The 26,630-nt window shown below is 44.6% G+C and overlaps 5 protein-coding genes across 5 annotated transcripts; all 5 read left to right on the top strand.

Annotated features, from left to right (window-relative positions):
• The first annotated feature begins 237 nt into the window (after positions 1–237).
• On the top strand, positions 238–7,189 carry si:ch73-233f7.1 (uncharacterized protein LOC100537710 homolog). The gene is made up of 4 exons (XM_062394525.1): positions 238–2,886; positions 5,580–5,638; positions 5,820–5,947; positions 6,302–7,189. Exons 1-4 carry the CDS (start codon positions 364–366, stop codon positions 6,610–6,612), a joined length of 3,021 nt encoding a protein of 1,006 aa, XP_062250509.1. The 5' UTR covers positions 238–363; the 3' UTR covers positions 6,613–7,189.
• Positions 7,190–15,138: 7,949 nt separating this feature from the next.
• pcdhb (protocadherin b) lies at positions 15,139–17,694 on the top strand. Its single transcript, XM_062394259.1, has one exon. The coding sequence runs from the start codon at positions 15,202–15,204 to the stop codon at positions 17,692–17,694; it is 2,493 nt and encodes an 830-aa protein (XP_062250243.1). The 5' UTR covers positions 15,139–15,201.
• A 269-nt stretch (positions 17,695–17,963) lies between these two features.
• Positions 17,964–20,573, top strand: LOC133959165 (protocadherin alpha-C2-like). Its single transcript, XM_062394260.1, has one exon. It carries the CDS (start codon positions 18,117–18,119, stop codon positions 20,571–20,573), a length of 2,457 nt encoding a protein of 818 aa, XP_062250244.1. The 5' UTR covers positions 17,964–18,116.
• A 318-nt stretch (positions 20,574–20,891) lies between these two features.
• Positions 20,892–23,519, top strand: LOC133959166 (protocadherin alpha-C2-like). Its single transcript, XM_062394261.1, has one exon. It carries the CDS (start codon positions 21,033–21,035, stop codon positions 23,517–23,519), a length of 2,487 nt encoding a protein of 828 aa, XP_062250245.1. The 5' UTR covers positions 20,892–21,032.
• A 357-nt stretch (positions 23,520–23,876) lies between these two features.
• LOC133959167 (protocadherin alpha-C2-like) lies at positions 23,877–26,406 on the top strand. Its single transcript, XM_062394262.1, has one exon. The coding sequence runs from the start codon at positions 23,929–23,931 to the stop codon at positions 26,404–26,406; it is 2,478 nt and encodes an 825-aa protein (XP_062250246.1). The 5' UTR covers positions 23,877–23,928.
• Positions 26,407–26,630: the final 224 nt, after the last annotated feature.

The following is a 26,630-nucleotide window of genomic DNA, read 5'->3' on the forward strand; positions in this document are numbered from 1 at the left end:
CTCTCTTTCACACACACACTCTCGCACAAACACACACACACACGCCTCCCCACCAGCTCCTCCGAGTGTCTAATACACTGGAAAATCAAAGCGCGAGCCTCCCCCGTTCACACACCACCGGTGTTGCGCTTGGAGCACAACACACAAAGAGAGAGAGAGGGAGAGAGCGGCGCTTCCACTATCATATCTTGTCCCCTCAGCTCAACTACAAAGTGAAGTTATCTGTAAACATAGATGTTACAAACTTATATGTGAAGATTCTTTGAACCGGGGCCAGGATCTGCTTCTGTGTTTACTTTTCTGCTGAATGGCCCCATGAAGAGAAGGATGTCCTGGTGAGGTGATTTTACGCGCGCCGCTGAAATGGATCACAGACTCTCCAGAGGCAGCTGGGTGCCGGTGACTGGACTGGTTATATGTCTGCTTCTGTGTGCGTGTGTCGTTGACCTGGTTCTGGCGCAAATTCGGTACTCCATCCCGGAGGAGCTGGAGCATGGAGCTTTTGTCGGCAACATCGCCGAGGACCTGGGCTTGGATGTGGCTAAGCTGTCAGCCCGTCGGTTTCGTCTCGTCTCCGGCGCAAATAAGCAGTATTTAGAGGTGAACTTGGAGAATGGCATTCTCTTCGTCAACGAAAAGATGGACAGAGAGGAGCTGTGTGAAAGAAGCCCGAGCTGTTTTTTACACTTACAAGTGGTTATTGAGAACCCATTAGAACTATACAGAGTGGAAGTGGAGATTCTCGATGTGAATGACAACTCTCCCAGTTTCCCATGGAGCGAGTTTAACCTCGACATCACAGAGTCGGCTGCGCCCGGCTCCTGTTTCCCGTTGGAGAGCGCACAGGACCAGGACGTGGGCACCAACTCGCTGCGCTCTTACCAGCTAAGCGCAAACGAGCACTTCATACTGAACATCCAGACGCGCAACGATGGAAGCAAGTTTGCCGAGCTCGTGCTGGACACGCCACTGGACCGGGAACAGCAGAAAAGACATGAAATGGTTCTGACAGCCATCGACGGGGGGTCGCCGGAACGCTCCGGGACGGCGTTGATAACTATTATCGTGTTAGATGCAAACGATAACGTGCCCGTGTTCGACCGCTCAGTTTACCGGTCGAGCCTGGTGGAGAACGCAGCGAGGGGGACGCTGGTGCTGAAGCTAAACGCCACAGACTTGGATGAGGGCTCCAACGGAGAGGTGACCTACGCGTTTAGCGGGCACGCACCCCTGAAGGTGCGAGAACTGTTCAGCGTGGACCCGTACACGGGTGAAATCCGAGTGAAGGGCATTGTGGACTATGAGAAATCCAGTGTCTACGAGCTGTACGTGCAGGCGAAAGACAGGGGACCTTCGGCTGTGGCAGTGCACAGCAAAGTGCTGGTAGACATCCTGGATGTGAATGACAACGCGCCCGAAGTCATCCTCACATCAGTGTCTACACCTGTCCAGGAAGACGCGCCGCCGGGCACGGTCATAGCTGTTATCAGTGTCATGGACCGGGACTCTGGAGAGAACGGGAATGTTGACTGTCAAATCCCGAACAACGTTCCCTTTCAGCTCCATTCATCATTCAAAAACTACTATACTCTGGTGACAAGCGAGTTTCTGGACCGGGAAGCGGTGTCCGAGTACAACATCACGCTCACAGCCCGCGACCTGGGCTCTCCGTCGCTCTCCACCAGGAAAACCATTCTCGTTCAAGTGTCTGACATTAATGACAACCCCCCGCGGTTCTCTCAACCTTCATACACAGTTTATGTGACCGAGAATAATGCCCCGGGCGCTTCCATTTGCTCCGTCACTGCGTTCGACCCCGATTCCAACCAGAACGCCTATCTGTCTTATTCTATTCTCGAGGGTCAGATTCAGGGCATGCCCGTGTCCACTTATGTCTCCATCAACTCGGACAACGGCAATATCTACGCACTGCGCTCTTTTGATTATGAGCAACTTAGAAACTTTCAGATCCTGGTCCAGGCGCAGGACGCTGGTTTCCCCCCTCTCGCCAACAATATCACAGTCAATGTCTTTGTCTTGGACCAGAACGATAACGCGCCCGCTATTGTATCCCCGCTGCCCAAAAACGGCACCGTGGCCACAGAGGTGGTTCCACGGTCAGTGGATGCCGGGTATCTGGTTACCAAGATAACAGCGTTAGACGCAGACGCGGGGCAAAACTCCCGGCTGTCCTATCAGGTATTACAGGCGACAGACCCAGGACTGTTCAGCGTGGCTCTGTACACCGGCGAAATCAGGACTTTACGCCGGTTAGTGGAGAAAGATGCAACAAGGCACCGGCTGGTAATATTAGTCAAGGACAACGGGCAGCCGCCGCTCTCCGCCACTGTCTCCATTGTCCTCACAGTGGTGGACAGCGTGCCCGAGTCGCTGTCAGATTTCGGAGACCTCACTCTCAGCCCACAGCCCCCCTCCAACCTCGCTCTCTACTTGATCGTGTCACTGAGCACAATCTCCCTAATATTCCTGGTTGCTATCATCGTGCTGGCCGCGGTGAAGTGCTACAAGGACAGGGAGACCCACAGTGGGTACAACCTGCCCCCGTTCGCCTGCTGCTGCTGCGGCGGTTTCCAGCCCGAGCCGCCCCCGGAGGTGTTCAAAAAATCCAACCTCAACCTGCAGATTTCCTCCGCGGCCAAAGTGCCCACAAACTGCATGGAAGTGAATGCAAACAGCAGCCTCTCTCAGTCATATTGTTATAAAGTGTGCCTGACCCCCGAATCTGCCAAGAGTGACTTTATGTTCCTGAAGCCGTGCAGCCCCGGCAGCACGCCGAGGAACAACGAAGCGAAGAGCGCAGAAAACTCGTGGAACGCACAAAGCCGGAGCGCATCTGTGAACAACGGAGCAACTACTCCCAATGAGGTACAGTCGAATCAGAGTATAGAAAAACACCCCGGAGATGATGTTGCCCGTGTTAATCTAACATTCTCACTTACTGTCAGTGTCAAAAATCAATGTATCTGACACGAATCTAGACTGTGACATTCGCTCATGAAGGTCAAATTACGCATGCCAGACGAATTTGAACCTAACTTGAGCAAAGCCTCGATTCTCGATTTGCTCTCTAGTGAATAACAATCTTACACGGTATCTCGCCTCCAATGATTGTTTTAATCATGGCAGTCGTTTATCCCAGATGTGCTGGTTATGGTGATGTTTTGCTCTCGAGAAAAATGAACAGAGGCGACGTGATATTCCATTCTAATTGACTTGTTACTGGAAGTGTAACGCTCCGCTTAGCCAGGAGCATATGCTGTGCGCACATACTGCTTCTTATCATCATCTTTATGGAATGAGAGATATCAATTACTGCTTGAGAGGAAGATGAGATATGGTTCAAGCGGACTCCTCTATTCAATCATATATCTCCAGATGTCTCCATCACATATTATTGATATAAATGTGTGAAAAATGAATTTCAAATAATAATATTATCATTAATTTTAACTGATTGTTAAAAGGTCGTGACCTGAGAGAGTAATGATGTCTACATCATCCAGTGTTATTGCACCATGGACACACACACACAGGCACGCACGCACGCACGCACGCACGCACACACACACACACACACACACGCACACACACACACACACACGCACCCACGCACGCACGCACGCACGCACGCACGCACACACATACACAGGCACCCAGTACATATACCTGAATACAATGTCAAGGTTATACACATGATGAACAAGGTGAATGGCGGCCGTTTCAATTCATCAGCCCCGGGTTCAGACAATTCTTGTTCGATCAGTCGGGTTTGCGACACGCCTTCTTGCACTCAGACTAACACTACAGGACAGATAACCTCACTAACTGTGCCTCAAGGGCACACGCGCGGCCGAACCATTATACTACACACAATGTGGCGAGTCACGGGGGGGGGCATTATTGATGAAAAATGGCAAATGGACGGTTTTGGGGAGACAGGGGAGGACATCGAGGGGGGAGGGGCCAAGGAGAATGAGGGGTGCAAGGACACGGCTGGACTGAGACGTGGGACGCCTGTAGATCGGATCCGGCGTTGTCCTCTGAATGTGAGAAGAGAGAGGGAGGGAGAGGTAGAGGTAGAAAGAGAGAGAAAGGGGGAGCGAGAGCGAGAGATAGAGAGAGATGGGAGAGAGAGAGGGCGGGGGGAGGGAAGAGAAGGAGAGAGAGATAGAGACGTGGTTTCACATTTGTCGAGCAAGGACGGGGAAGAAGGAGAGGGGGGGTGAAGGGGACGAGGAGACTAGGAGACGGAGGATTTACGGAGGCAGGCTGTCTACATCAGTGTTTTCTAATTCTAATAGACGGGGCAGCGGTGCGTAAACGTGCGCGTAATGCTCATTGTCGTCTGCCTGTTTCCATCATAAGGCGGAGGCGCAACGACTCAGAGCCCCCGATACCAGACGCCTCCATCGGGCACTGTGAGAAATGTCAGCCCGGTCACTGGCCCACACTGTACACCTCTGGCCACACGAGGGATTTCGAGGTCACAGTGATTGTGCAGCCCGGAGCTATGTGCTCCTCCAGGAGGAAGTGTCCTTCCTGTCGTTAATTGCCTCCTCTAATTCACCCTCAGCGCATGAGCACGTGATTTGGCGCGAGGTCGTCAGTGACACATTAAATCTCAAAGGCAAATTACCATGAAAGCATCTGAGCGTCACACGGAGCGCACAGTCCTGTCTCAGTTGATGAAGTGAAGGTGAAACAAACGAACGACCCGTTGAGTCGTGTACGACAGGTGCGCGCTCGGGCGGAGTGGTGTGGCAACATGTGCGCGTGGAGGCGACTCGGGTCGTGCGTATCGCTGCTATAGGAGCGCAAAACTTTTCAAGGCCGTCTTTGAGACTTTTAATTAAAAACCTTGCTCGAGGAGCATCAGGCAAATATTAATGTAAAAATGATGCAGAAAATCCACAAAACAATGACGTGTGTAATTTTCTTAATTTCCTCCCTGGCACGGTTTCCTTTGAAGATTAGGATCATGTTTCGTTTCATCCCGGTGGGGTCCTAATTGGTTTTGTGCGCAGTTCGCGAGGAGTGTATTTTGAATACCGATTCTAATAATACGCTTACGTCGCATTCTCCTTGTTAACAACTTTAGGGGAATAAATAGAGCGTGGAATCCATACCATGAGACCCAAACCCGGAATAAATATGACTCTCCTTCACCCCCTCCCTCTGCTCCACAGAGGATAAAAGCACAACTAAGTGACAGACGAGTCGTAGCTGAAGGCAACAGCACCTCTGCACTTTCAAATGAAAAAAGACTGTTCAGCCAAACGTCCACAGGGGGGCAGCCACGACCCATCAGAAAACAGCCTTGTCTTCATTGCACGACGAACACGTTGATGGACCACTGCTCATGTCGATTATCACTGACCTCTACTGATCCAAGAGGGCGGAACCAAAGATTTCTATCAAAACTGTTTTGACTGGAACTTAGATTTAGGAGAGATTTTTTGAATAGACCAGAGCAGTCAACTTGTGGAAATGTGTGAATTTAAATGAAGATTTTTATCATTTTTATGAATATTAAATTATTTTCTCTTTTCCTTCTGCAGCTAAAGCAGCCAAACACAGACTGGACTCTGACAAAAAACCAGAACTCCTCCATAAAAAGGTAAATTATCACCTGTGATATATGCATATTTATAATAGGAAGCAACATTCTTAGTAAGTATTATTTGAACTGATAAGGCATCTGAATAAAAAATCCCTTTTATACAACTTGATATAATGTAGATGTTGAATTGAAATATAAGTCAATTATTTAATCACACACTGGGATCTTTTTTCTGTAGTTACAACTCTATCAACATGGATGGCACACTGATGCGTAAGGCCATGCACGCTGACCCAGATAACTACGTCACGTCCATGGCCCCTGGACAGTACTGGACCTGGGGTACTCACATGAGAGGCCCGAAAGGTAAGACAGGCTGGACACAGGAGACCAATAGCTTTCATCAAAACTCCACACATTGTATTTTCACCCTGTAGTGAACACTCTGACACAAGTGCGGTATATAACGGCACATCTTCATAGCTTGATGTAATGATATTTTGTTTTTCCCCTTTCTCCCCTTTCATTTTATGTTGGTTGTGTCTTTCCTTACCTTCACTTAGTTGGGTCTCTTCATTTGTTGTATGTCACTGTTTACTCGCCTCATTGCAAAACACTTTCTATAAGATTCTTAATGAAATTATCCTTACAGCAGTGAGTCAGTAGTGCATAGTCTAATCAAGTATTCGCTTCTCCCCTCCTTCCTGCGTCACTCTACAGAATACAAGATGTCTCCATCAACCAGTGGGGTCACCTCTCGCCCCTGGACTCCCCGCTGCACACCTCCTCCTCCTCAGCAGCAGCAGCCGCCGGCGGTGCCCCCCCAACCTCACCCACACCCGCCCCCTGACTACCACCACAATGTGTACATACCCGGGACGCCGTCGGGCTTTTGCACCCTGAGGCCCGCTGTACAGCGGAGTGAGCTGGACGTCCACAACGCCTTCTCCACCTTTGGCAAGAGGCGGCGTATGCAGATGTCCCCCCAGGGAGAGGCTGCGATTATAAATAATGACTTGTACAACGACTGACTTTTAAATGGCCTGTCTGACAGGATGATGAAAATGATGAATAACCTCATGTGAATACAGAGCAAGGGACTGTTCAGTATATAAATTAATGAACATATGATTTACAGCTGGTATGAAAGATATACAGGATGTGCAAGTCACCGAGTAATAGAAATAATGAATGAACAATCCACATTGGCTAAAATGCTGACGGGGAATAAATTCTAATAAAGTATTTATGTGATAAGTCACTGCAACATAGTCATTGTATGTGTCTGTCCATTATTATTTGTATTATTGTTATTATTTAGACAATCAAACTGGAGCAGCAGTTACATCCAAAATGTTTTGAAAAGCATTAGCGGACAACAATTTTGCACATCCCAATGAATTTATATTTCTAAGTTTACTCAATGAAAACATTTGCTTTATTTTCTCTTATATGTTTGGTTGCTAATTGATCTTGCGTGAATATGACAAATAGTATCATAATGTATATGCAAGCTGCAACTTGACGCAGGCTACTGTAAAGATGGGGGATTTCCCCCTCACGTGTACTGTATACATTTCTGAAAATAAAGTATTTTTTTTCACCTGGTCTTTTTATGTGTCTTTAATATGTGTGGCCTGCTGTGACTCACAAAACTCATGGCCTAACAGAACCCGCGCACCCAAATACAGATTCGGTTGATCTACATGCACAAAGCATTTAGATGCAAGTTTCCTAGATCTATGTTTAATTAACTGGAGTCAAATATTTTGTGGTGAAAAAGTTCCACAGCTACACTCTTACAAGGGTGAAAAGCTTTTCGCCTCTGTAAGCTGTTTTCCGCAGTGAGGAATAAACATAGTAGAATGCTAACATATGCTAATTGGAGTGCCTGCATTTCCATTTGCCCGCAGAGAATAGTGGGGTTCATTAACTGAACAAACAGGACCTGCTTTCTCGAAATATCACTTTAATTAAGACCACCAACACGAATGCAAGCGTTTGAGGGGGAGGGGGGGATCAGCTCCAAATGCCACACCTGGATGTGAGCGTGAGGGCCTGTGGCTTTTCTCCACTCCCTGTGCCCTTTTACATCTGACTTCCCAGGGAATTAGTTCCTCCCGTGGTTAGAGCGGGCCACTGGCCAGAAATGAGCTACGTAATTGGGTCATTGTATGGTTCAGATTTAGAATAATTCGGTTAATAAGGAATCTCTGTGGAAGGGTCCACAGAGAGCAGGGAGGGGAGCGGGCTAACCTTCTCGACGCTAAGGTGATCCGTAGGGACGGCCTGTGGGGGCATCCATATTTAGGTCGACTTGGCTCAGGCTACTTTCAGATGAGGCAGGGATGGAGCTCTGTTCCTATAAATAGAGCTGTAGGATTTTCTGACACAAGAAAAATGTATTTATTTATATATTACTTATGTTACTTAACAAATCTATTCAGAGACAATAAATTCATGGATACGTCTAAACATGGAGAAAAACTAAATAGGCCCATGCAAATGTATGGTTCATTTAAACCCAGCAGTTAGTGTAACTGCAGTGAAATTACCGTGTTATTTTTTATCATGTTCATTACGACTTTAACTGTCATCACAAGTGTTTATGGGAAATAATATTTAACGCATATGAAGTTGTAACACTTCACCTCTTTGAACTAGGCTGGTCAGTCCCACTGGGAGCTGTCCATCACCATGGTGCTGAATTTAGTTTCCGACTGGTGGATCTGGTGGTTCTTCTCTAGACAGATGTTATTTGGTCAGTCGTCCACCAGAGGGCGCACAGAGCATTACTTACTGAATACTGGTGCAGCATGTTGAATTAAATGATTTTGAGACAAAACATTTATATAAAATACAAACCAACCAAACTATGCTACAAGAGCTATGCAAATACAAATATGTAATTTTACATAGGAATACAAATCGAAATAAAACTACAGATTTAGCAGAAAAATGGCACCTTGGAGTGTTATACTCTAATATACTGTATAATGTTATTGGTTAACTGATTCAGTGCGAGAATAATTTGAAAGTTGCAGCAGGTCATGGTGAAGCCATTTTAGTTTACTTAAACTTTCGTTTTGGCTTCTAGCTTTACATTTTAGAAGGTTTGTTTTTGGTTGGAAATCTGCTAAACTGCTAATTAACTATAGTAACTGCAAATTTCCCCATTGTTGGACTAATAAAGGCTTCTTATCTTAACTATAACTGCTAAATTGATGAAATGAGGTCAGAAATACAATGTTTTACCTTGAAATGTAATGGATATTATAATGTTTGAATAATATAGCCTTAAATTGAAAGCAAAAGTACAAGAACTTCAAACTACTATTTGTGTAAAGTGCTTGAGCTGATGTAGGCGACTTGTTTAACTACAGCTTGGTGCTCATACTCAATAAAGTTCATCACTCTTAACATGGGGATCACTACACGCAATATGCTTGATACCCATTTACATCCATGTATGAGAAAGATGTGATTCAATAAGAAGTTGTGTTATTTTACGTTAAAACTAAAATACATCTTGGTTTGTCATTTGAAATGGTATTAAATTTGTGGATACTTGAAATGTAATAAAATTATTTCATACGCCTTATTTTAACACTGACGTGGGATCACAACCTCCCCAGCAGAGAGCAGCATTGAGTAAAAATAACTCAGGAGCTGCAGAATAAGATGGTGTAAACAGACCAGGACAGTGCCAGACAAAAGACAAAGGAAATTTGCTGAATATATTAGCAGGAAAAAGGAAATGCAACTGAGAGGTGATGCAGAGGAACTCATTACTGTCTTATTTTTGATACTGATACACAAAGTGTGGCAAGATAAAGTGATTCGACCTTTTATAATGATCTCATTTTATTTATAACTTTGTCTAAAAATATGGTGATAGCTATATATAAGTTAAATTAGAAACGAGAAGAAGCTAATATCACCCAAATCTTGTGCTGTTGTTGTCTTTGGAGGTGGAAAAAGTATGTGAACTCCGAGGATAATCGCATCAATTTAAGATTGTAGGAGTTAGGATTTAGTAAACCTAGAGTCCAGTCAATGAAACCAGAGTAATGGTGTCTGTTCAAGTTTCTTCAGCTTCTAAAGACATATTCTGGGTTCGCTGAGCAAACCTCTGCTCAAGAGTTGCGATTTTTATCAAATTGGAAATGGTTAAAAACTCATCTTACTGAGTATAGATATTCCTCTCTCTACAGTGAGGGAAGTTTGTTATTACCCTCCTCTCTCATCAATGATATATTGCAGGTAACGTGATCAGTGGATCCCTGGGATGACTCATGCGGCCACAGAAGCGTTAAGATAAAAACCATGGAGCAACTCAGTGCCCCTGACTCAAAGTATAACAGTTGGGCAATATTGAGCTGATTGTACTTTAAGGGTTTGTTAATGTCCCTCATATTTCTACTCCGTCCGAATCTGCACAACCCTTTCCACTCAGGGCGTTAACCAGAAGGTGGGTGGCTCAATAACAGCAAATTTCCCCTGATGGCTGTGTGCTCATTATGTTGTGATTATTATACCTTAAGTGTCACATTATTAAATGGTGGGCCATTAATTCATAATTAAGTTAGTAAATATAACTAAAATTACCATATAGTCAGCCAAGTGGAAGGATAGGGAGTTCTTGACTGTGTAGAGGTTGGCAAAATTCACACATAAAGTATGCAACATTAATGAAGACAACAGTGCAGATGTGTATGTGAATATGCATGTTCATTTGCATGTGCATGTGCATGTGCACGTGTATGTGAGTGCGAGTGAGTGTGCTTTCAAAATGGCGGCTGGCCACTATGAAGACAAAAGACTCCCTATAGTGTATTTTGCTAAGAGCACATTGTATGTTTTATGTTTTGGGAGATGAGTGTGTGTGTGTGTGTTGGTGACAGGTTAGATAAAGTAGCATGCAAAAAAAGATGGTGAAGAGCATAACAAAGCTAACATTAACTTTCAAACAATCAATCAGTCAAATTTTATTTGTATAGCCCATATTCACAAATTACAATTCGTCTCATAGGGCTTTAACAGGGTGTGACATCCTCTGTTCTTAACCCTCAGCAAGAGTAAGGAAAAACTACTAAAAACCCTTTTAACAGGGTAAAAATATGTAGAAACCTCAGAGAGAGCCACATGTGAGGGATCCATCTCCCAGGACGGACAGAAGTGCAATAGATGCCACGTGTGGGAAAAAATCATCCAGATTAAAGTTTTTATCAGCATTGATGAGGGTAAACATCCCGAAGGACAACCCCAAAATGACATGCCAAGCAGTCCCGCTGCAATCACATTCCATGGTCAGCAACCAGTAGGACCACGATCCACCATCCAGACCAGAACGCCACTCCAGTCCTCAGTCACCGTCCATCGCCGCCCATCAGGACCCACCACGAGCCAGCACCGCGGCCCTGGTCCACCGCCCGTGCCCAATGCCAACGCGACACAGGGTCCGCCACCAGCACCACGATCAGCCCACATGACACAGAATCCGCCACATTGGATCCACCACCGCGACCCACGGTGCACGATCCACAAACCGCAATCCATGGTGCGACCACAGAGGCCCTGGATCTGCGGTTGATAAAGCAAAGGGATTCCGGGGAAGGGGGATAGGGATGGAGAAGAGGAAGGAGAAGCTGGAAAGAGAAGCTCCGTGTGTCATATGTCATAAAATAGAAGAAGTTACGTTCTGCCGCACTAATTAGCTCTAAATATAAGCTTTTTCAAAAAGGAAGGTTTTGAGCCTACTCTTAAACGAACAGATGGTGTCTGCCTCCCGAACTGAAAGTTATAGATGATTATTCCACAGCCGATGGGGTTGATGGCTAAAAGCTCTGGCCCCTACTCTACTTTTAGAGACTTTAGGGACGACAAGTAGGCCTGAATTCTGGGAGCGGAGTGCTCTAGTGGGTTTATAAGGTACTAACAGCTCTTTAAGGTAAAAAGGTGTTATATTATTAAGGGTCTTGAAGTTGAGGAGGAGAATTTTAAATTCTATTCCAGATTTAACTGGAAGCCAGTGCAGCGATGCTAATACTGGAGAAATGTGCTTTCTTTTCTTTGTTCTAGTCAGGACACGTGCTGCGGCATTTTAGACGAAATAACCAAAATATCACAGCAGCACAAATCAAACTTATATACATCACATGAATAACATTTAACAGCTTGTGCTTAGCCTAGTGTAATTATTACAGTTTTTCACAATTGTTAACACACGTTTTTCAAAACAATAACGGCTTTCTCAAAACTGCACATAGAAAACTGAAAACCTCACACACAAAATGCTAAACCTGACACTCCCTTTGCAAGATGACTCTTTGCCATCAAATCTCTTACCTGTTCACAAAATGGAACTCGTGTTTTCATTTGGTACACACAGCCATATTTTCAAATGACACATACATACCATTCATTGAGAACACACAACTAAGCATTTGCTTGCACAGTACCAAGCATTTACAGCACACTGAAGTGCAAAATTGAAAACACAATCATCAAAATGGAACACACCATATGAATGACAGTGACTCTGGAGCCATTTCTCCTTTTGTAAAATGTCTCAGTGTAGGCCCACTTTTTTCATTGTCAAACATAAAACAGCACACAAATATGCAGCATAAAAGTGTATTTCGGTACACACAGCGAACAGTAAAGTACTTTAAATGGGCCTGTTCAACCCCCCCCTTCACAAAAATTACAGTTTTTCACAATTGTTACCACACGTTTTTCAAAACAATAACGGCTTTCTCAAAACTGCACACAGAAAAATAAAAATCTCACACACAAAATGCTGACAGGCCTCAACACTCACATCGCCACAGGCCTCCTCCATGGCCTAGAGCAGCGGGACCCGGTCCTGTGGGTTCCGTTCATATACCTTCCACCTCCAAGCTGAAAATAATTCCTGAATGGGATTCAGGAAAGGAGAATAAGATGGAAGTTATAGAACGGAAAAATGTGGGTGGTCCTGGAACCACTCACGCACTTGAGCAGCCCGGTGGAAGCTCACATTGTCCCAGATGAAAACGTGATCGATCCGCTGTGGTCATCTCTCTGGCCAGGTGGTACCAGCAGGTCATGCAGGCCATCCAGGAAGACCAGGAGACGGGCAGCGTTATAGAACCCTAGGTGGGCATGACGGTGCAAGATCCCATGGTGACTCATTGCAGCACACATTGTGATGTTCCCACCACGCTGGCTGGGGACCGCCACAATGGCCCGCTAGCCAATTACATTTCTGCCTCGTGGCCTCCTCTTCACCAGGTTGAATCCCACCTCATCAATAAAGATGTACTGGTACAACACATGAGCTGTGTCATGCTCCTGGATCCGCTGACACAGACAGCCTGAGAATGAAGTTACAGTATGGACACAGAGAGGTCAACACAGTGGGCTACAGTGAGACACTGTAGAAAAGGAACAATATTGGATTACAGGTACAATACATGCATGTGTCAGTGCTGAATTTTGGTACTTACAAGCACAAACTCTCACCCTAACTACTTGATGCGGTCTGTGTTCCGTTCGAATGGGACCCTGAACACTTGTTTCATCCACATGGCAGTCCTATGAAGAATACGCTCCAATGTAGAGAGGCTGACAGTCTGGACGTTTCTAAATGTAGCATGGTCAGCCAGGATCCTAGTTTTTATTTGTCTGAGTGTGATAGAGTTGTTCTCACGAACCATATCTACAATTCCAGTCTCCTGTTCGGCTGTGTAAATGCAGTGAAATTGCTCATCAGACCTGAATGTTTAGAGATTTGAGTATTTCTGTGTTGTAGGTTGATGCTCTGAGATTTTACTTGAGAAGTGCGTGCAACAACTGAACATTGTGTGTAGTGTTTTGACAACAAGGTGATGTGTAATTGACATCAGAGTGTAAAGAATGAAAGTTAGAGTCTAATGCAGATAAGGGAGCGTGAAGTAGTGCTAAATTGGGTCGAGTGATTGGTACATGAAGTGAAGGTTGTGCAAATTGTGCCGAATTTTCGCTTTTTGTGTGTTAACAACTGAGAAAAACTGTAAGCCCAGTTGAGTTACCTGGCCATGAAAAGGGGGAAACAGTTTATGTGCAATTTAAAGTCCAGTGAAGTGGTCGTGCTGGTTTGTGGCTCCTGGGAGACTGAGTTCTGGAGGCTCCTCTTTGTCTCCAGAATAAATAAGTCATGTGGGCCAGCTTTGGCTACACATTTAGGCCCAATTACAGTTCACAAATACTAGGTCCAAACACAATGTATTTATGAAGGTGACTTGTACTGTAAAGTCTTTGTTGATAGGATTAGAAACAAACTAAAATTCAGTATTTTATTCAAACTCTACAGCCTGGGTTGACATTTGAGGGCAACTACTTTTTTTTTACTTTTACACAACATGCAGATATGTGACTGATGAGTTCAGAAGAGAGGAGAAGAGGAAAGGTTAGAAGAAAAGACAAGAGGATGGAAGAGAATTGAAAAAAAGAGGATAGAAGAGAAGAGAAGAGAATAGAAGAGAGGAAGAGATGATATAAGAGGAGAGGAGATGCCTTGAAGAGGATAGTAGAGGTTAGAAAGAGAGATTATAGAAGAGGAGAGGGGAGGGTAGAAGAGGAGAGTACAGGATAGAAAGAGAGATGATAGAAGAGGAGAGGAGAATAGAGTATAGAAGAGACGAGAAGAGAAGAATAGATAATGGAGGAGAAGAGGAGAGGATAGAAGAGAGGAAGAAAGGATAAATGAGAGTTGGGGATGGAAGAGGAGAGGATATGACAAAGGAAGAGAGTAGAGGATATAAAGATAGATTATAGAAGAGGAGGGCAGAGGAAAGAAAGAGAGGTGATAGAAGAGGAGATTAGAGGATAGAAAGAGAGTTGAAAGAAGAGGAGAGTAGAAAGAGAGATGATTGAAGAGGAGAGTAGAGGGTATGAGAGAGAAAAGAAGAGAAGAGGAGAGGATAGAAAGAGAGAATACAGACGAAGCGAGTAGATGATAGAAAGAGAGATAGTAGAAGAGGAGAGGAGAGGATAGAAGAAGCGAGTAGAGGATAGAGAGACAGATGGTAGAAGAGAAGAGGATAGAAGAGGATAGGAGAGGATATAGAAGAGGAGAGTAGAGGATAGATAGAGAGGTGATAGAAGAGAAGAGGACAGAAGAGGAGAAGAGATGATACAGGGTAAAGTAGAAGGGAATAATTTAGAATAGAACAGAAGGATAGCACCATCATTTAAAATCATGCCAGGGAGAGGAGGTGTCAACAAATAAAGGTTTCATAAATTATGTGTGTGCCTCTGATTGTTACACAGTTCAGCATGTATTTAATATGTTCATGGGATGAAACTGAAAATCCTCCTATTACACGCAGGAGTAAAAGTCAAGGTAGAGAACCCTGCTCATGTCACTGTCAAACAAAACTGATTCTGAAACAGCTCCTGTCCTGTGTACAGTCTCTGTCACAAGGTGTCGCTGTTGACCATTAATGTATATAACGCCTCTCTTTCACTGAAGTCATGACACACCCATTCGTAAAGAGTAAGACGCAGCAGTATGGAGGATGAGCTTTTTTTTAATGTTTAATTTAACAACAGAATCCTAAGCTTAATTTTTTTAAACCTCAAGTAAGAAACAAGAAATGGCTTTAGATCGCGGATTATTTTTTCCTGGAGATTACAGGATGAAGGTCTGGGCCACTGTCTTTGTCCTGTGTGCAGCTTGGCCCTGTGCTTTGTCTGTGACGCGCTACTCCATAGCCGAGGAGATGGAGAGGGGCTCTGTTGTGGCCAATCTGGCTGCGGACTTGGGACTTGAGCCTGGAGGTTTGGCCCAACGAGAGGTAAAACTTGATATTTTCACCAACAAGAAATATCTAGATTTTAACAAAAAGACAGGGGAGCTGTACATCGTGGAAAAGATCGACAGGGAATATCTTTGTCCGGCGAAGCCCACGTCCTGTTTCCTGAAGCTTGATGTGATCATAGAGAGTCCCTTACGCATCTTTAACATAGAGCTCGGAATAACGGACATAAATGACAACGCTCCGCATTTTCGACGGGACAGAGTAGAGCTCGACGTGTCGGAGTCAGCAACACCCGGAGAGCGATTCTCTCTGCCTAATGCTGTGGATCCAGATGTGGGCGTTAATACAATTAAAACATACAGGCTCAGTGTCAGTGAACAATTCACCATAGAAATTCAGACGGGCAGTGACGGAACTCAATATGTGGATTTGGTGCTGACCCAGTCTTTAGACAGAGAGGAGAAAGCGGTTCATAATCTAATACTGACCGCTGTGGACGGCGGAGTCCCTGTGCGCTCCGGCACTGCCAACATCATCGTGAGAGTACAGGACACAAACGACAACCCTCCTCGGTTTGAAAAGCAGATTTACACCGTTAACATGACGGAGAACTCTCCGATCGGAACCTTGGTGATGAGGCTGAACGCCACAGATTTCGACGAGGGTGTGAATTCAGAGATTGTGTACTCGTTCACCCTTTACACGTCAGAGAAGACACAAGATGTCTTTGCTCTAAATCCGAACACGGGGGAAATAACCGTGAAGGGCACTATTGACTATGAAGATATGAAATTCTATGAGATGCACATTGAGGCCAAGGATAAAGGGATTCATCCGTTATTAGGACAGTGTAAAGTGGTCGTTCACGTGAATGATATGAATGACAATTATCCAGACATCACCATACAGTCTGTTAAAAACACAGTGAATGAGAACATCCCAGTAGGAAGTGTCATAGCTCTAGTAGGCATAAGTGACAGAGACAGTGGCGATAATGGAAAAGTGAGCTTATCAATACATCAGCCGATGCCCTTTATTCTAAACAGTTCTTCAGAAAGACCCATGCATTATAATCTCATAGTGTCTGAGCCGTTGGATAGGGAAATTGTTCAAGAATATGACATCATACTGGTTGTGACTGATGCAGGAACTCCGCCTTTATCTGATAATGTAACCATAACTGTGCATCTGCTTGACATCAATGACAACGCACCACAGTTCCCTCAGTCGTTTAATACGATACGTGTGATGGAGAATAACGCACCTGGGGCCTTGCTCAGCTCACTCACTGCCTTTGATCCTGATCTCCACGAAAACCAGTATCTGGTTTATTTCATCCTGGAGAAGGAGATAGCCAACACCTCCATGTCCATGCTGTTTTCCATCAACCCAGAGAACGGTAATCTTTACGCACTGAAAACCTTTGACTATGAGATCGAGAAGGAGTTTCTTTTCCACATCGAGGCCAGAGACTCTGGTTCTCCTCCACTCAGCAGTAACGTCACCGTCCATATTGTGATTGTGGACCAGAACGACAATGCTCCAGTTATCGTGTCTCCGTGGCGCGCGCACGGCTCGGTGGTGGAGGAGAAGCTCCCCAGATCCACAGATAAAGGATCTATGATAGCAAAGGTGATCGCTTTAGACACAGACTCGGTGCACAACTCTCGGATTACCTACCAGTTTCTACAGGTGACTGACGCCACCTTGTTCAGTCTGGACCAATACAACGGAGAGATCCGGACTATGCGGATGTTCAGTTACAGAGATCCACGCCACCAGAGACTGGTTGTTGTGGCCAAGGACAACGGGGAGCCCGCTCTCTCTGCTACAGTCACCATCAAGCTGTCCACGGTGGAGACTGTCGTTAAGGCCTACTCTGACATGACGGAGGTGCCTCTAGAGTACGACATCTTCTCAGACCTAAACCTGTATTTGGTGATCGGTCTGGGCTCCGTGTCGTTTCTCCTGCTCATCACCATATTGGTCACCATCGTGCTCAAGTGTCAGAAACCCAAGCCCAGCAACGCGGCTCCTCCCTGCAGGAACAGTGTGATCAGTGAGAGGAACTCCACCATCGCAGATTCCACTCTGGTCTCCAACGATGCCTACTGGTACAGTCTGTTTCTGGCAGAGACCAGGAAAGGAAAGATGGTGGTCAGACAGCCTGTGCCAAAGGGCTCCAGATACATCGTGTCCAGTTTACCAAGAGGCACAGGACTCACAGACACGAGTGGCTCAGCAGCTTCTACTCTGCAGGTAGGAAATCACATTACACTTAAAAAATGCCCACATTATTTATCAATATTGAGACATATGTTGCTATAGACTCTGAACATTTTGTAGTACGCTTCTTTAGTTAGGATCAAAACGTGTGTACTCAAATTTGTTTTTTTTTAATGAAATCGTCAATTAAAATCACAATGATAGAAATGTATTGAAATAAACAGGGTCATGGAACTAAATCTGCAAAATATTAATTTAAAACTACAAGGGTGGCGCTGTTCCGTTAGTAAAAGCCCAGACCATGAACGTCATGACAGTGACTCGCTGCCAGTACGGCAGATCGTGAATCAGCCGGACAGCTTCGTGGTGCTGAAACGTCGCTCAGAAAAACACGCTCCTAGTTTTTTCAAATAATGCTGGAATATCGTGTGGATTAAAACTATATTAATATGATAGAGGTCGATGGTCATCACAACCAATAATCCCGGATATCCGCATTTAAACGGATCTGATCACGGACAACAATGCGACCCGATGTAACAATGGAGTCTTGCAGAAGGTACGTGCTGCTCGTGGTTCTCGTCCTCTTTTCCTTCGTTCGTGACATATCGACTTCAGTGACTCATTATTCAATACCCGAGGAAATGAAGGAAGGATCAGTTGTAGCAAACCTCGCGACTGATCTCGGCCTGGATGTGAAAATTCTGAATCAGAGGAAGATGCGTCTAGACATTATCGAAAATAAGAAATATCTGGATGTGAACAAAGAGACTGGGGAACTGTACATTGTGGAGAAGATTGATGGCGAACATGTCTGCAATTACAAATCATCTGCATCTTGTTATCTCAAACTGGAAGTAATACTAGAAAACCCCGTGAGGATTTTTAATATAGAAGTAGAAATTCTGGATATAAACGACAACGCCCCTAAATTTCGAAGAGACGTCATACACTTAGATATTTCTGAGTCAACCTCAAAAGGAGAGAGATTCTCTCTCAGTAATGCAGTTGATCCTGATGTCGGGAGCAACTCGGTGAAAACTTACCACCTCAGTGAAAGCGAATATTTTAATATTGAAGTTCAGACCGGAAGAGATGGGTCCAAATTTGCTGAACTAATCTTGAAAATGAATTTAGACCGGGAGCAGAAGGCTGTTCATAATTTAATACTCACAGCTGTAGATGGAGGAACACCTGCTCGTTCTGGTACTGCCAGTGTTATTGTCCGTGTATTAGACACAAACGATAACGCTCCTACGTTTGAAAAAGCGATTCATAATATAAAAATACTGGAGAATTCCCCCATAGGAAGTCTTGTTATTCATCTGAATGCAACGGATTTAGATGAGGGATCAAACTCTGACATAATTTACTCATATAGTTTATATACGTCGGAGAAAACACAGGAAACATTTAATCTGAATCCTTCCACTGGTGAAATTACTGTGAAGGGAATGTTAAACTACGAGGACTTCAGGATTTATGATATGGAAGTTATAGCCACCGACAACGGAGCCACTAGTTTATCAGGTCAATGTACCATAAAGATTCTGGTTGAAGACATGAATGACAACCACCCAGAAATATCTATTAAATCATTTCAGAGTCCAGTCAATGAAAACATAGAATTAGACACAGTGATTGCTGTGGTTAGTGTCAGTGATAAAGACTCTGGGGACAATGGAGTGGTTGATCTTCGTATTCCAGATAATATGCCTTTCAAACTGAGAGAATCCTCTGACAACTATTATGAATTAGTGGTGTCAGAGCCGTTAGACCGAGAGAAGGTTCCTGAATATGACGTCACTTTCACCGTCACAGACAGAGGTTCTCCTCCTTTGTCTGACAACGAAACTATGACTTTAGAGCTGCTGGATGTTAATGACAATGTTCCACAGTTCCCTCAGTCGTTTTACACGATACGTGTGATGGAGAATAACGCACCTGGGGCCTTGCTCAGTTCACTCACTGCCTTTGACCCTGATCTCCATGAAAACCAGTATCTGGTTTATTTCATCCTGGAGAAGGAGATAGCCAACACCTCCATGTCCATGCTTTTCTCCATCAACCCAGAGAACGGTAATCTTTACGCACTGAAAACTTTTGACTATGAGATCGAGAAGGAGTTTCTTTTCCACATCGAGGCCAGAGACTCTGGTTCTCCTCCACTCAGCAGTAACGTCACCGTCCATATTGTTATTGTGGACCAGAACGACAACGCTCCGGTTATCGTGTCTCCTTGGCGCGCGCACGGCTCGGTGGTGGAGGAGAAGATCCCCAGATCCACAGATAAAGGCTCCCTGGTTTCCAAGGTGATCGCTTTAGACACAGACTCGGTGCACAACTCTCGGATTACCTACCAGTTTCTACAGGTGACTGACGTCACTTTGTTCAGTCTGGACCAATACAACGGAGAGATCCGGACTATGAGGATGTTCAGTTACAGAGATCCACGCCACCAGAGACTGGTTGTTGTGGCCAAGGACAACGGGGAGCCCGCTCTCTCTGCTACAGTCACCATCAAGCTGTCCACGGTGGAGACTGTCGTTAAGGCCTACTCTGACATGACTGAGGTGCCTCTAGAGTACGACATCTTCTCAGACCTAAACTTGTATTTGGTGATCGGTCTGGGCTCCGTGTCGTTTCTCCTGCTCATCACCATATTGGTCACCATCGTGCTCAAGTGTCAGAAACCCAAGCCCAGCAACGCGGCTCCTCCCTGCAGGAACAGTGTGATCAGTGAGAGGAACTCCACCATCGCAGATTCCACTCTTGTCTCCAACGATGCCTACTGGTACAGTTTGTTTCTGGCAGAGACCAGGAAAGGAAAGATGGTGGTCAGACAGCCTGTGCCAAAGGGCTCCAGATACATCGTGTCCAGTTTACCGAGAGGCACAGGACTCACAGACACGAGCGGCTCAGCAGCTTCTACTCTGCAGGTAGGAAATCACATTACACTTAAAAAATGCCCATATCATTAATTCATATTCAGCCATATGTTGCTATAAACTCTGAACATTTTTAGTAAGATACATAATTAAAATCGTAAAGTTGTCAGTAAATGCTGTTTTCTTTTTTAATGGTTTAACTGACAATGATAAAAAAAACTATAAAATAAAGATAAGGTCATCACAGTAAATCTAACAAAAAATTATTTAAAACTATAAGGGTGGCGCTGTTCCGTGAGTAAAAATCCAGACCATGAACGTATGACAGTGACTCGCTGCCATTACGGCAGATCGTGAATCAGCCGGACAGCTTCGTGGTGCTGAAACGCCGCTCGGAAAACACACTCCTGTGTTATTCAAATAATGCTGGAATATCGTGTGGATTAAAACTTTATTAATATGATAGAGGTCGATTGTCATCACAACAAATACTCCCGGATATCTGCATTAAGACTGATCTAAACACGGACATCAACACGATCCTTTCTAACAATGGAGTCTTGGAGAAGGTACGTGCTGCTCGTGGTTCTTCTTCTTTTTTCCTTCGTTCGTAACATATCGACTTCAGTGACTCATTATTCAATACCCGAGGAAATGAAAGAAGGATCAGTTGTAGCAAACCTCGCGACTGATCTCGGCCTGGATGTGAAAACACTGATTCAGAGGAAGATGCGCCTGGACATCATCGCAAATAAGAAATATCTGGATGTGAACAAAGAGACTGGGGAACTGTACATTTTGGAGAAGATTGACAGGGAATATCTTTGCCCTTCTAAATCATCAGCGTCATGTTATGTCAAACTGGAAATAATACTAGAAAGCCCGGTTAGAATATTTAACATAGAATTGGAAATTCTGGATATAAACGACAACGCCCCGCAATTTAGAAGAGACGTCATACATTTAGATATGTCTGAGTCGACGCCAAAAGGAGAGAGGTTCTCTCTCAGTAATGCAGTTGATCCTGATGTGGGGAGCAACTCGGTGAAAACTTACCATCTGAGTGAAAGTGAACATTTTAATATTGAAGTTCAGACCGGAAGAGATGGGTCCAAATTTGCAGAATTAATCTTGAAAAAGACTTTAGACCGGGAGCAGCAGGCTGTTCATAATTTAATACTCACAGCTGTAGATGGAGGAACACCTGCTCGTTCTGGTACTGCCAGTGTTATTGTTCGTGTATTAGACACAAACGACAACGCTCCTACGTTTGATAAAGCGATCCATAACATAAACATACTGGAGAATTCCCCCATAGGAAGTCTTGTTATTCATCTGAATGCAACGGATTTAGATGAGGGGTCAAACTCTGAGATAATTTACTCATATAGTTTATATACTTCAGAAAAGACGCAGGAAACATTTAATCTGAATCCTTCCACTGGTGAAATTACTGTGAAGGGAATGTTAAACTACGAGGACTTCAGGATTTATGATATGGAAGTTATAGCAACCGACCACGGAGCCACTAGTTTATCAGGACAATGTACCATAAAGATTCTGGTTGAAGACATGAATGACAACCACCCAGAAATATCTATTAAATCATTTCAGAGTCCAGTCAATGAAAACATAGAATTAGACACAGTGCTCGCTGTGGTTAGTGTCAGTGATAAAGACTCTGGTGACAATGGAGTGGTTGATCTTCGTATTCCAGATAATATGCCATTCAAACTCAGAGAATCCTCTGATAACTATTATGAATTAGTGGTGTCAGAGCCGTTAGACCGTGAGAAGGTTCCTGAATATGACGTCACTTTCACCGTCACAGACAGGGGTACTCCCCCTTTATCTGACAACGAAACTATGACTTTAGAGCTGCTGGATGTTAATGACAATGTTCCACAGTTCCCTCAGTCGTTTTACACGATACGTGTGATGGAGAATAACGCACCTGGGGCCTTGCTCAGTTCACTCACTGCCTTTGACCCTGATCTCCATGAAAACCAGTATCTGGTTTATTTCATCCTGGAGAAGGAGATAGCCAACACCTCCATGTCAATGCTGTTCTCCATCAACCCAGAGAACGGTAATCTTTACGCACTGAAAACTTTTGACTATGAGATCGAGAAGGAGTTTCTTTTCCACATCGAGGCCAGAGACTCTGGTTCTCCTCCACTCAGCAGTAACGTCACCGTCCATATTGTTATTGTGGACCAGAACGACAACGCTCCGGTTATCGTGTCTCCCTGGCGCGCGCACGGCTCGGTGGTGGAGGAGAAGATCCCCAGATCCACAGATAAAGGCTCCCTGGTTTCCAAGGTGATCGCTTTAGACACGGACTCGGTGCACAACTCTCGGATTACCTACCAGTTTCTACAGGTGACTGACGTCACTTTGTTCAGTCTGGACCAATATAACGGAGAGATCCGGACTATGAGGATGTTCAGTTACAGAGATCCACGCCACCAGAGACTGGTTGTTGTGGCCAAGGACAACGGGGAGCCCGCTCTCTCTGCTACAGTCACCATCAAGCTGTCCACGGTGGAGACTGTCGTTAAGGCCTACTCTGACATGACGGAGGTGCCTCTAGAGTACGACATCTTCTCAGACCTAAACCTGTATCTGGTGATCGGTCTGGGCTCCGTGTCGTTTCTCCTGCTCATCACCATATTGGTCACCATCGTGCTCAAGTGTCAGAAACCCAAGCCCAGCAACGCGGCTCCTCCCTGCAGGAACAGTGTGATCAGTGAGAGGAACTCCACCATCGCAGATTCCACTCTGGTCTCCAACGATGCCTACTGGTACAGTCTGTTTCTGGCAGAGACCCGGAAAGGAAAGATGGTGGTCAGACAGCCTGTGCCAAAGGGCTCCAGATACATCGTGTCCAGTTTACCGAGAGGCACAGGACTCACAGACACGAGCGGCTCAGCAGCTTCTACTCTGCAGGTAGGAAATCACATTACACTTAAAAAATGCCCACATCATTTATCATTATTAAGCCATATGTTACTATGGACTGTGAACATTTCGCATTAAGATACATAATTAAGGTTAAAAAGGTTTTTAGTAAATGGTATGTTTTCTTTCTGTAATAGTCTATTCAAACTCAAAATGATAAAAAAGCAATTAAAAAAAAATCAGGTTATCGCAATAAATCTAGGCACAATATATTCTAAACTATAAGGGTGGCGCTGTTCCGTTATTAAAAATCCAGACCTGGTACGTCATGACAGTGACTCGCTGCAATTGCTGCAGATCGTGAATCAGCCGGACAGCTTAGTGGTGCTGAAACGCCGCTCGGAAAACACACTCCTATTTTCTTTCAATACTTCTGGAATATCGTGTGGATTACAACTTTATTAATATGATAGACGTCGATTGTCATCACAACGACAGACAATAATCCTGGATATCTTCATAAAGACTGATCTAAACACGGACAACAATGCGACCCGATGTAACAATGGAGTCTTGCCGAAGGTACGTGCTGCTCGTGGTTCTTGTTCTTTTTTCCTTCGTTCGTAACACATCGACTTCAGTGACTCATTATTCAATACCCGAGGAAATGAAAGAAGGATCAGTTGTAGCAAACCTCGCTACTGATCTCGGCCTGGATGTGAAAACACTGATTCAGAGGAAGATGCGTCTGGACATCATCGCAAATAAGAAATATCTGGATGTGAACAAAGACACTGGGGAACTGTACATTGTAGAGAAGATTGACAGAGAATATATTTGTCCTGCAAAGTTGTCTTGTTATCTCAAACAAGAGGTAATACTAGAGAACCCAGTTCGAATTTTTAATATAGAATTAGAAATTCTGGATATGAACGACAACGCCCCTCAGTTTAGAAGAGACGTCATACACTTAGACATTTCTGAGTCGACGCCAAAAGGAGAGAGATTCTCTCTCAGTAATGCAGTGGATCCTGATGTCGGGAGCAACTCAGTGAAAACTTACCATCTGAGTGAAAGCGAACATTTTAATATTGAAGTTCAGACCGGAAGAGATGGGTCGAAATTTGCTGAATTAATCTTGAAAAAGACTTTAGACCGGGAGCAGCAGGCTGTTCATAATTTAATACTAACAGCTGTAGATGGAGGAACACCTGCTCGTTCTGGTACTGCTAGTGTTATTGTCCGTGTATTAGACACAAACGACAATGCTCCTACGTTTGATAAAGTTATTCATAATATAAAAATACTAGAGAACTCTCCCATAGGAAGTCTTGTTATTCATCTGAATGCAACGGATTTAGATGAGGGGTCAAACTCTGACATAATTTACTCATATAGTTTATATACTTCAGAAAAGACGCAGGAAACATTTAATCTGAATCCTAACACTGGTGAAATTACTGTGAAGGGAATGTTAAACTACGAGGACTTCAGGATTTATGATATGGAAGTTATAGCAACCGACCACGGAGTCACTAGTTTATCAGGACAATGTACCATAAAGATTCTGGTTGAAGACATGAATGACAACCACCCAGAAATATCTATTAAATCATTTCAGAGTCCAGTCAATGAAAACATAGAATTAGACACAGTGATCGCTGTGGTGAGTGTCAGTGATAAAGACTCTGGTGACAATGGAGTGGTTGATCTTCGTATTCCAGATAATATGCCTTTCAAACTGAGAGAATCCTCTGATAACTATTATGAATTAGTGGTGTCAGAGCCGTTAGACAGAGAGAAGGTTCCTGAATATGACGTCACTTTCACCGTCACAGACAGAGGTTCTCCTCCTTTATCTGACAACGAAACTATGACTTTAGAGCTGCTGGATGTTAATGACAATGTTCCACAGTTCCCTCAGTCGTTTTACACGATACGTGTGATGGAGAATAACGCACCTGGGGCCTTGCTCAGTTCACTCACTGCCTTTGACCCTGACCTCCATGAAAACCAGTATCTGGTTTATTTCATTCTCGAGAAGGAAATAGCCAACACCTCCATGTCCATGCTGTTCTCCATCAACCCAGAGAACGGTAATCTTTACGCACTGAAAACTTTTGACTATGAGATCGAGAAGGAGTTTCTTTTCCACATCGAGGCCAGAGACTCTGGTTCTCCTCCACTCAGCAGTAACGTCACCGTCCATATTGTTATTGTGGACCAGAACGACAACGCTCCGGTTATCGTGTCTCCGTGGCGCGCGCACGGCTCGGTGGTGGAGGAGAAGATCCCCAGATCCACTGATAAAGGCTCCCTGGTTTCCAAGGTGATCGCTTTAGACACAGACTCGGTGCACAACTCTCGGATTACTTACCAGTTTCTACAGGTGACTGACGTCACCTTGTTCAGTCTGGACCAATATAACGGTGAGATCCGGACTATGAGGATGTTCAGTTACAGAGATCCACGCCACCAGAGACTGGTTGTTGTGGCCAAGGACAACGGGGAGCCCGCTCTCTCTGCTACAGTCACCATCAAGCTGTCCACGGTGGAGACTGTCGTTAAGGCCTACTCTGACATGACGGAGGTGCCTCTAGAGTACGACATCTTCTCAGACCTAAACCTGTATCTGGTGATCGGTCTGGGCTCCGTGTCGTTTCTCCTGCTCATCACCATATTGGTCACCATCGTGCTCAAGTGTCAGAAACCCAAGCCCAGCAACGCGGCTCCTCCCTGCAGGAACAGTGTGATCAGTGAGAGGAACTCCACCATCGCAGATTCCACTCTGGTCTCCAACGATGCCTACTGGTACAGTCTGTTTCTGGCAGAGACCCGGAAAGGAAAGATGGTGGTCAGACAGCCTGTGCCAAAGGGCTCTAGATACATCGTGTCCAGTTTACCGAGAGGCACAGGACTCACAGACACGAGCGGCTCAGCAGCTTCTACTCTGCAGGTAGGAAATCATATTACACTTAAAAAATGCCCACATCATTTATCATTATTAAGCCATATGTTGCTATAGACTCTGAACATGTTGTATTACGCTTCATTAGTTATGATAAAAAAGTTTGTCCTCAATTCTGAGTTTTTTCGACTGTAATTGTACAGTAAAACTCACATTGATATAAATTCGTAAGAAGCAAAACGGCCGTGATACTAAATCTAGCAAAAATAATAATTTTAAACTAAAAGGGTGGCGCTGTTCCGTTAGAAAAAATCCAGAACATGAACTTCTTGACAGTGACT

Source organism: Platichthys flesus, chromosome 8 (assembly GCF_949316205.1).
Source record: "Platichthys flesus chromosome 8, fPlaFle2.1, whole genome shotgun sequence".
NCBI lineage: Eukaryota > Metazoa > Chordata > Actinopteri > Pleuronectiformes > Pleuronectidae > Platichthys > Platichthys flesus.

Bases quoted from the DNA above. Each gene is read 5' to 3' on its own strand.
- pcdhb (XM_062394259.1), top strand. From the start codon at position 15,202: ATGGCTTTAGATCGCGGATTATTTTTTCCTGGAGATTACAGGATGAAG.
- LOC133959166 (XM_062394261.1), top strand. From the start codon at position 21,033: ATGGAGTCTTGGAGAAGGTACGTGCTGCTCGTGGTTCTTCTTCTTTTT.
- LOC133959165 (XM_062394260.1), top strand. From the start codon at position 18,117: ATGCGACCCGATGTAACAATGGAGTCTTGCAGAAGGTACGTGCTGCTC.
- LOC133959167 (XM_062394262.1), top strand. From the start codon at position 23,929: ATGCGACCCGATGTAACAATGGAGTCTTGCCGAAGGTACGTGCTGCTC.
- si:ch73-233f7.1 (XM_062394525.1), top strand. From the start codon at position 364: ATGGATCACAGACTCTCCAGAGGCAGCTGGGTGCCGGTGACTGGACTG. The intron at 2,887-5,579 runs GTACAGTCGAAT...TTCCTTCTGCAG, and splicing joins GAGCAACTACTCCCAATGAG to CTAAAGCAGCCAAACACAGA. The intron at 5,639-5,819 runs GTAAATTATCAC...TTTTTTCTGTAG, and splicing joins CAGAACTCCTCCATAAAAAG to TTACAACTCTATCAACATGG.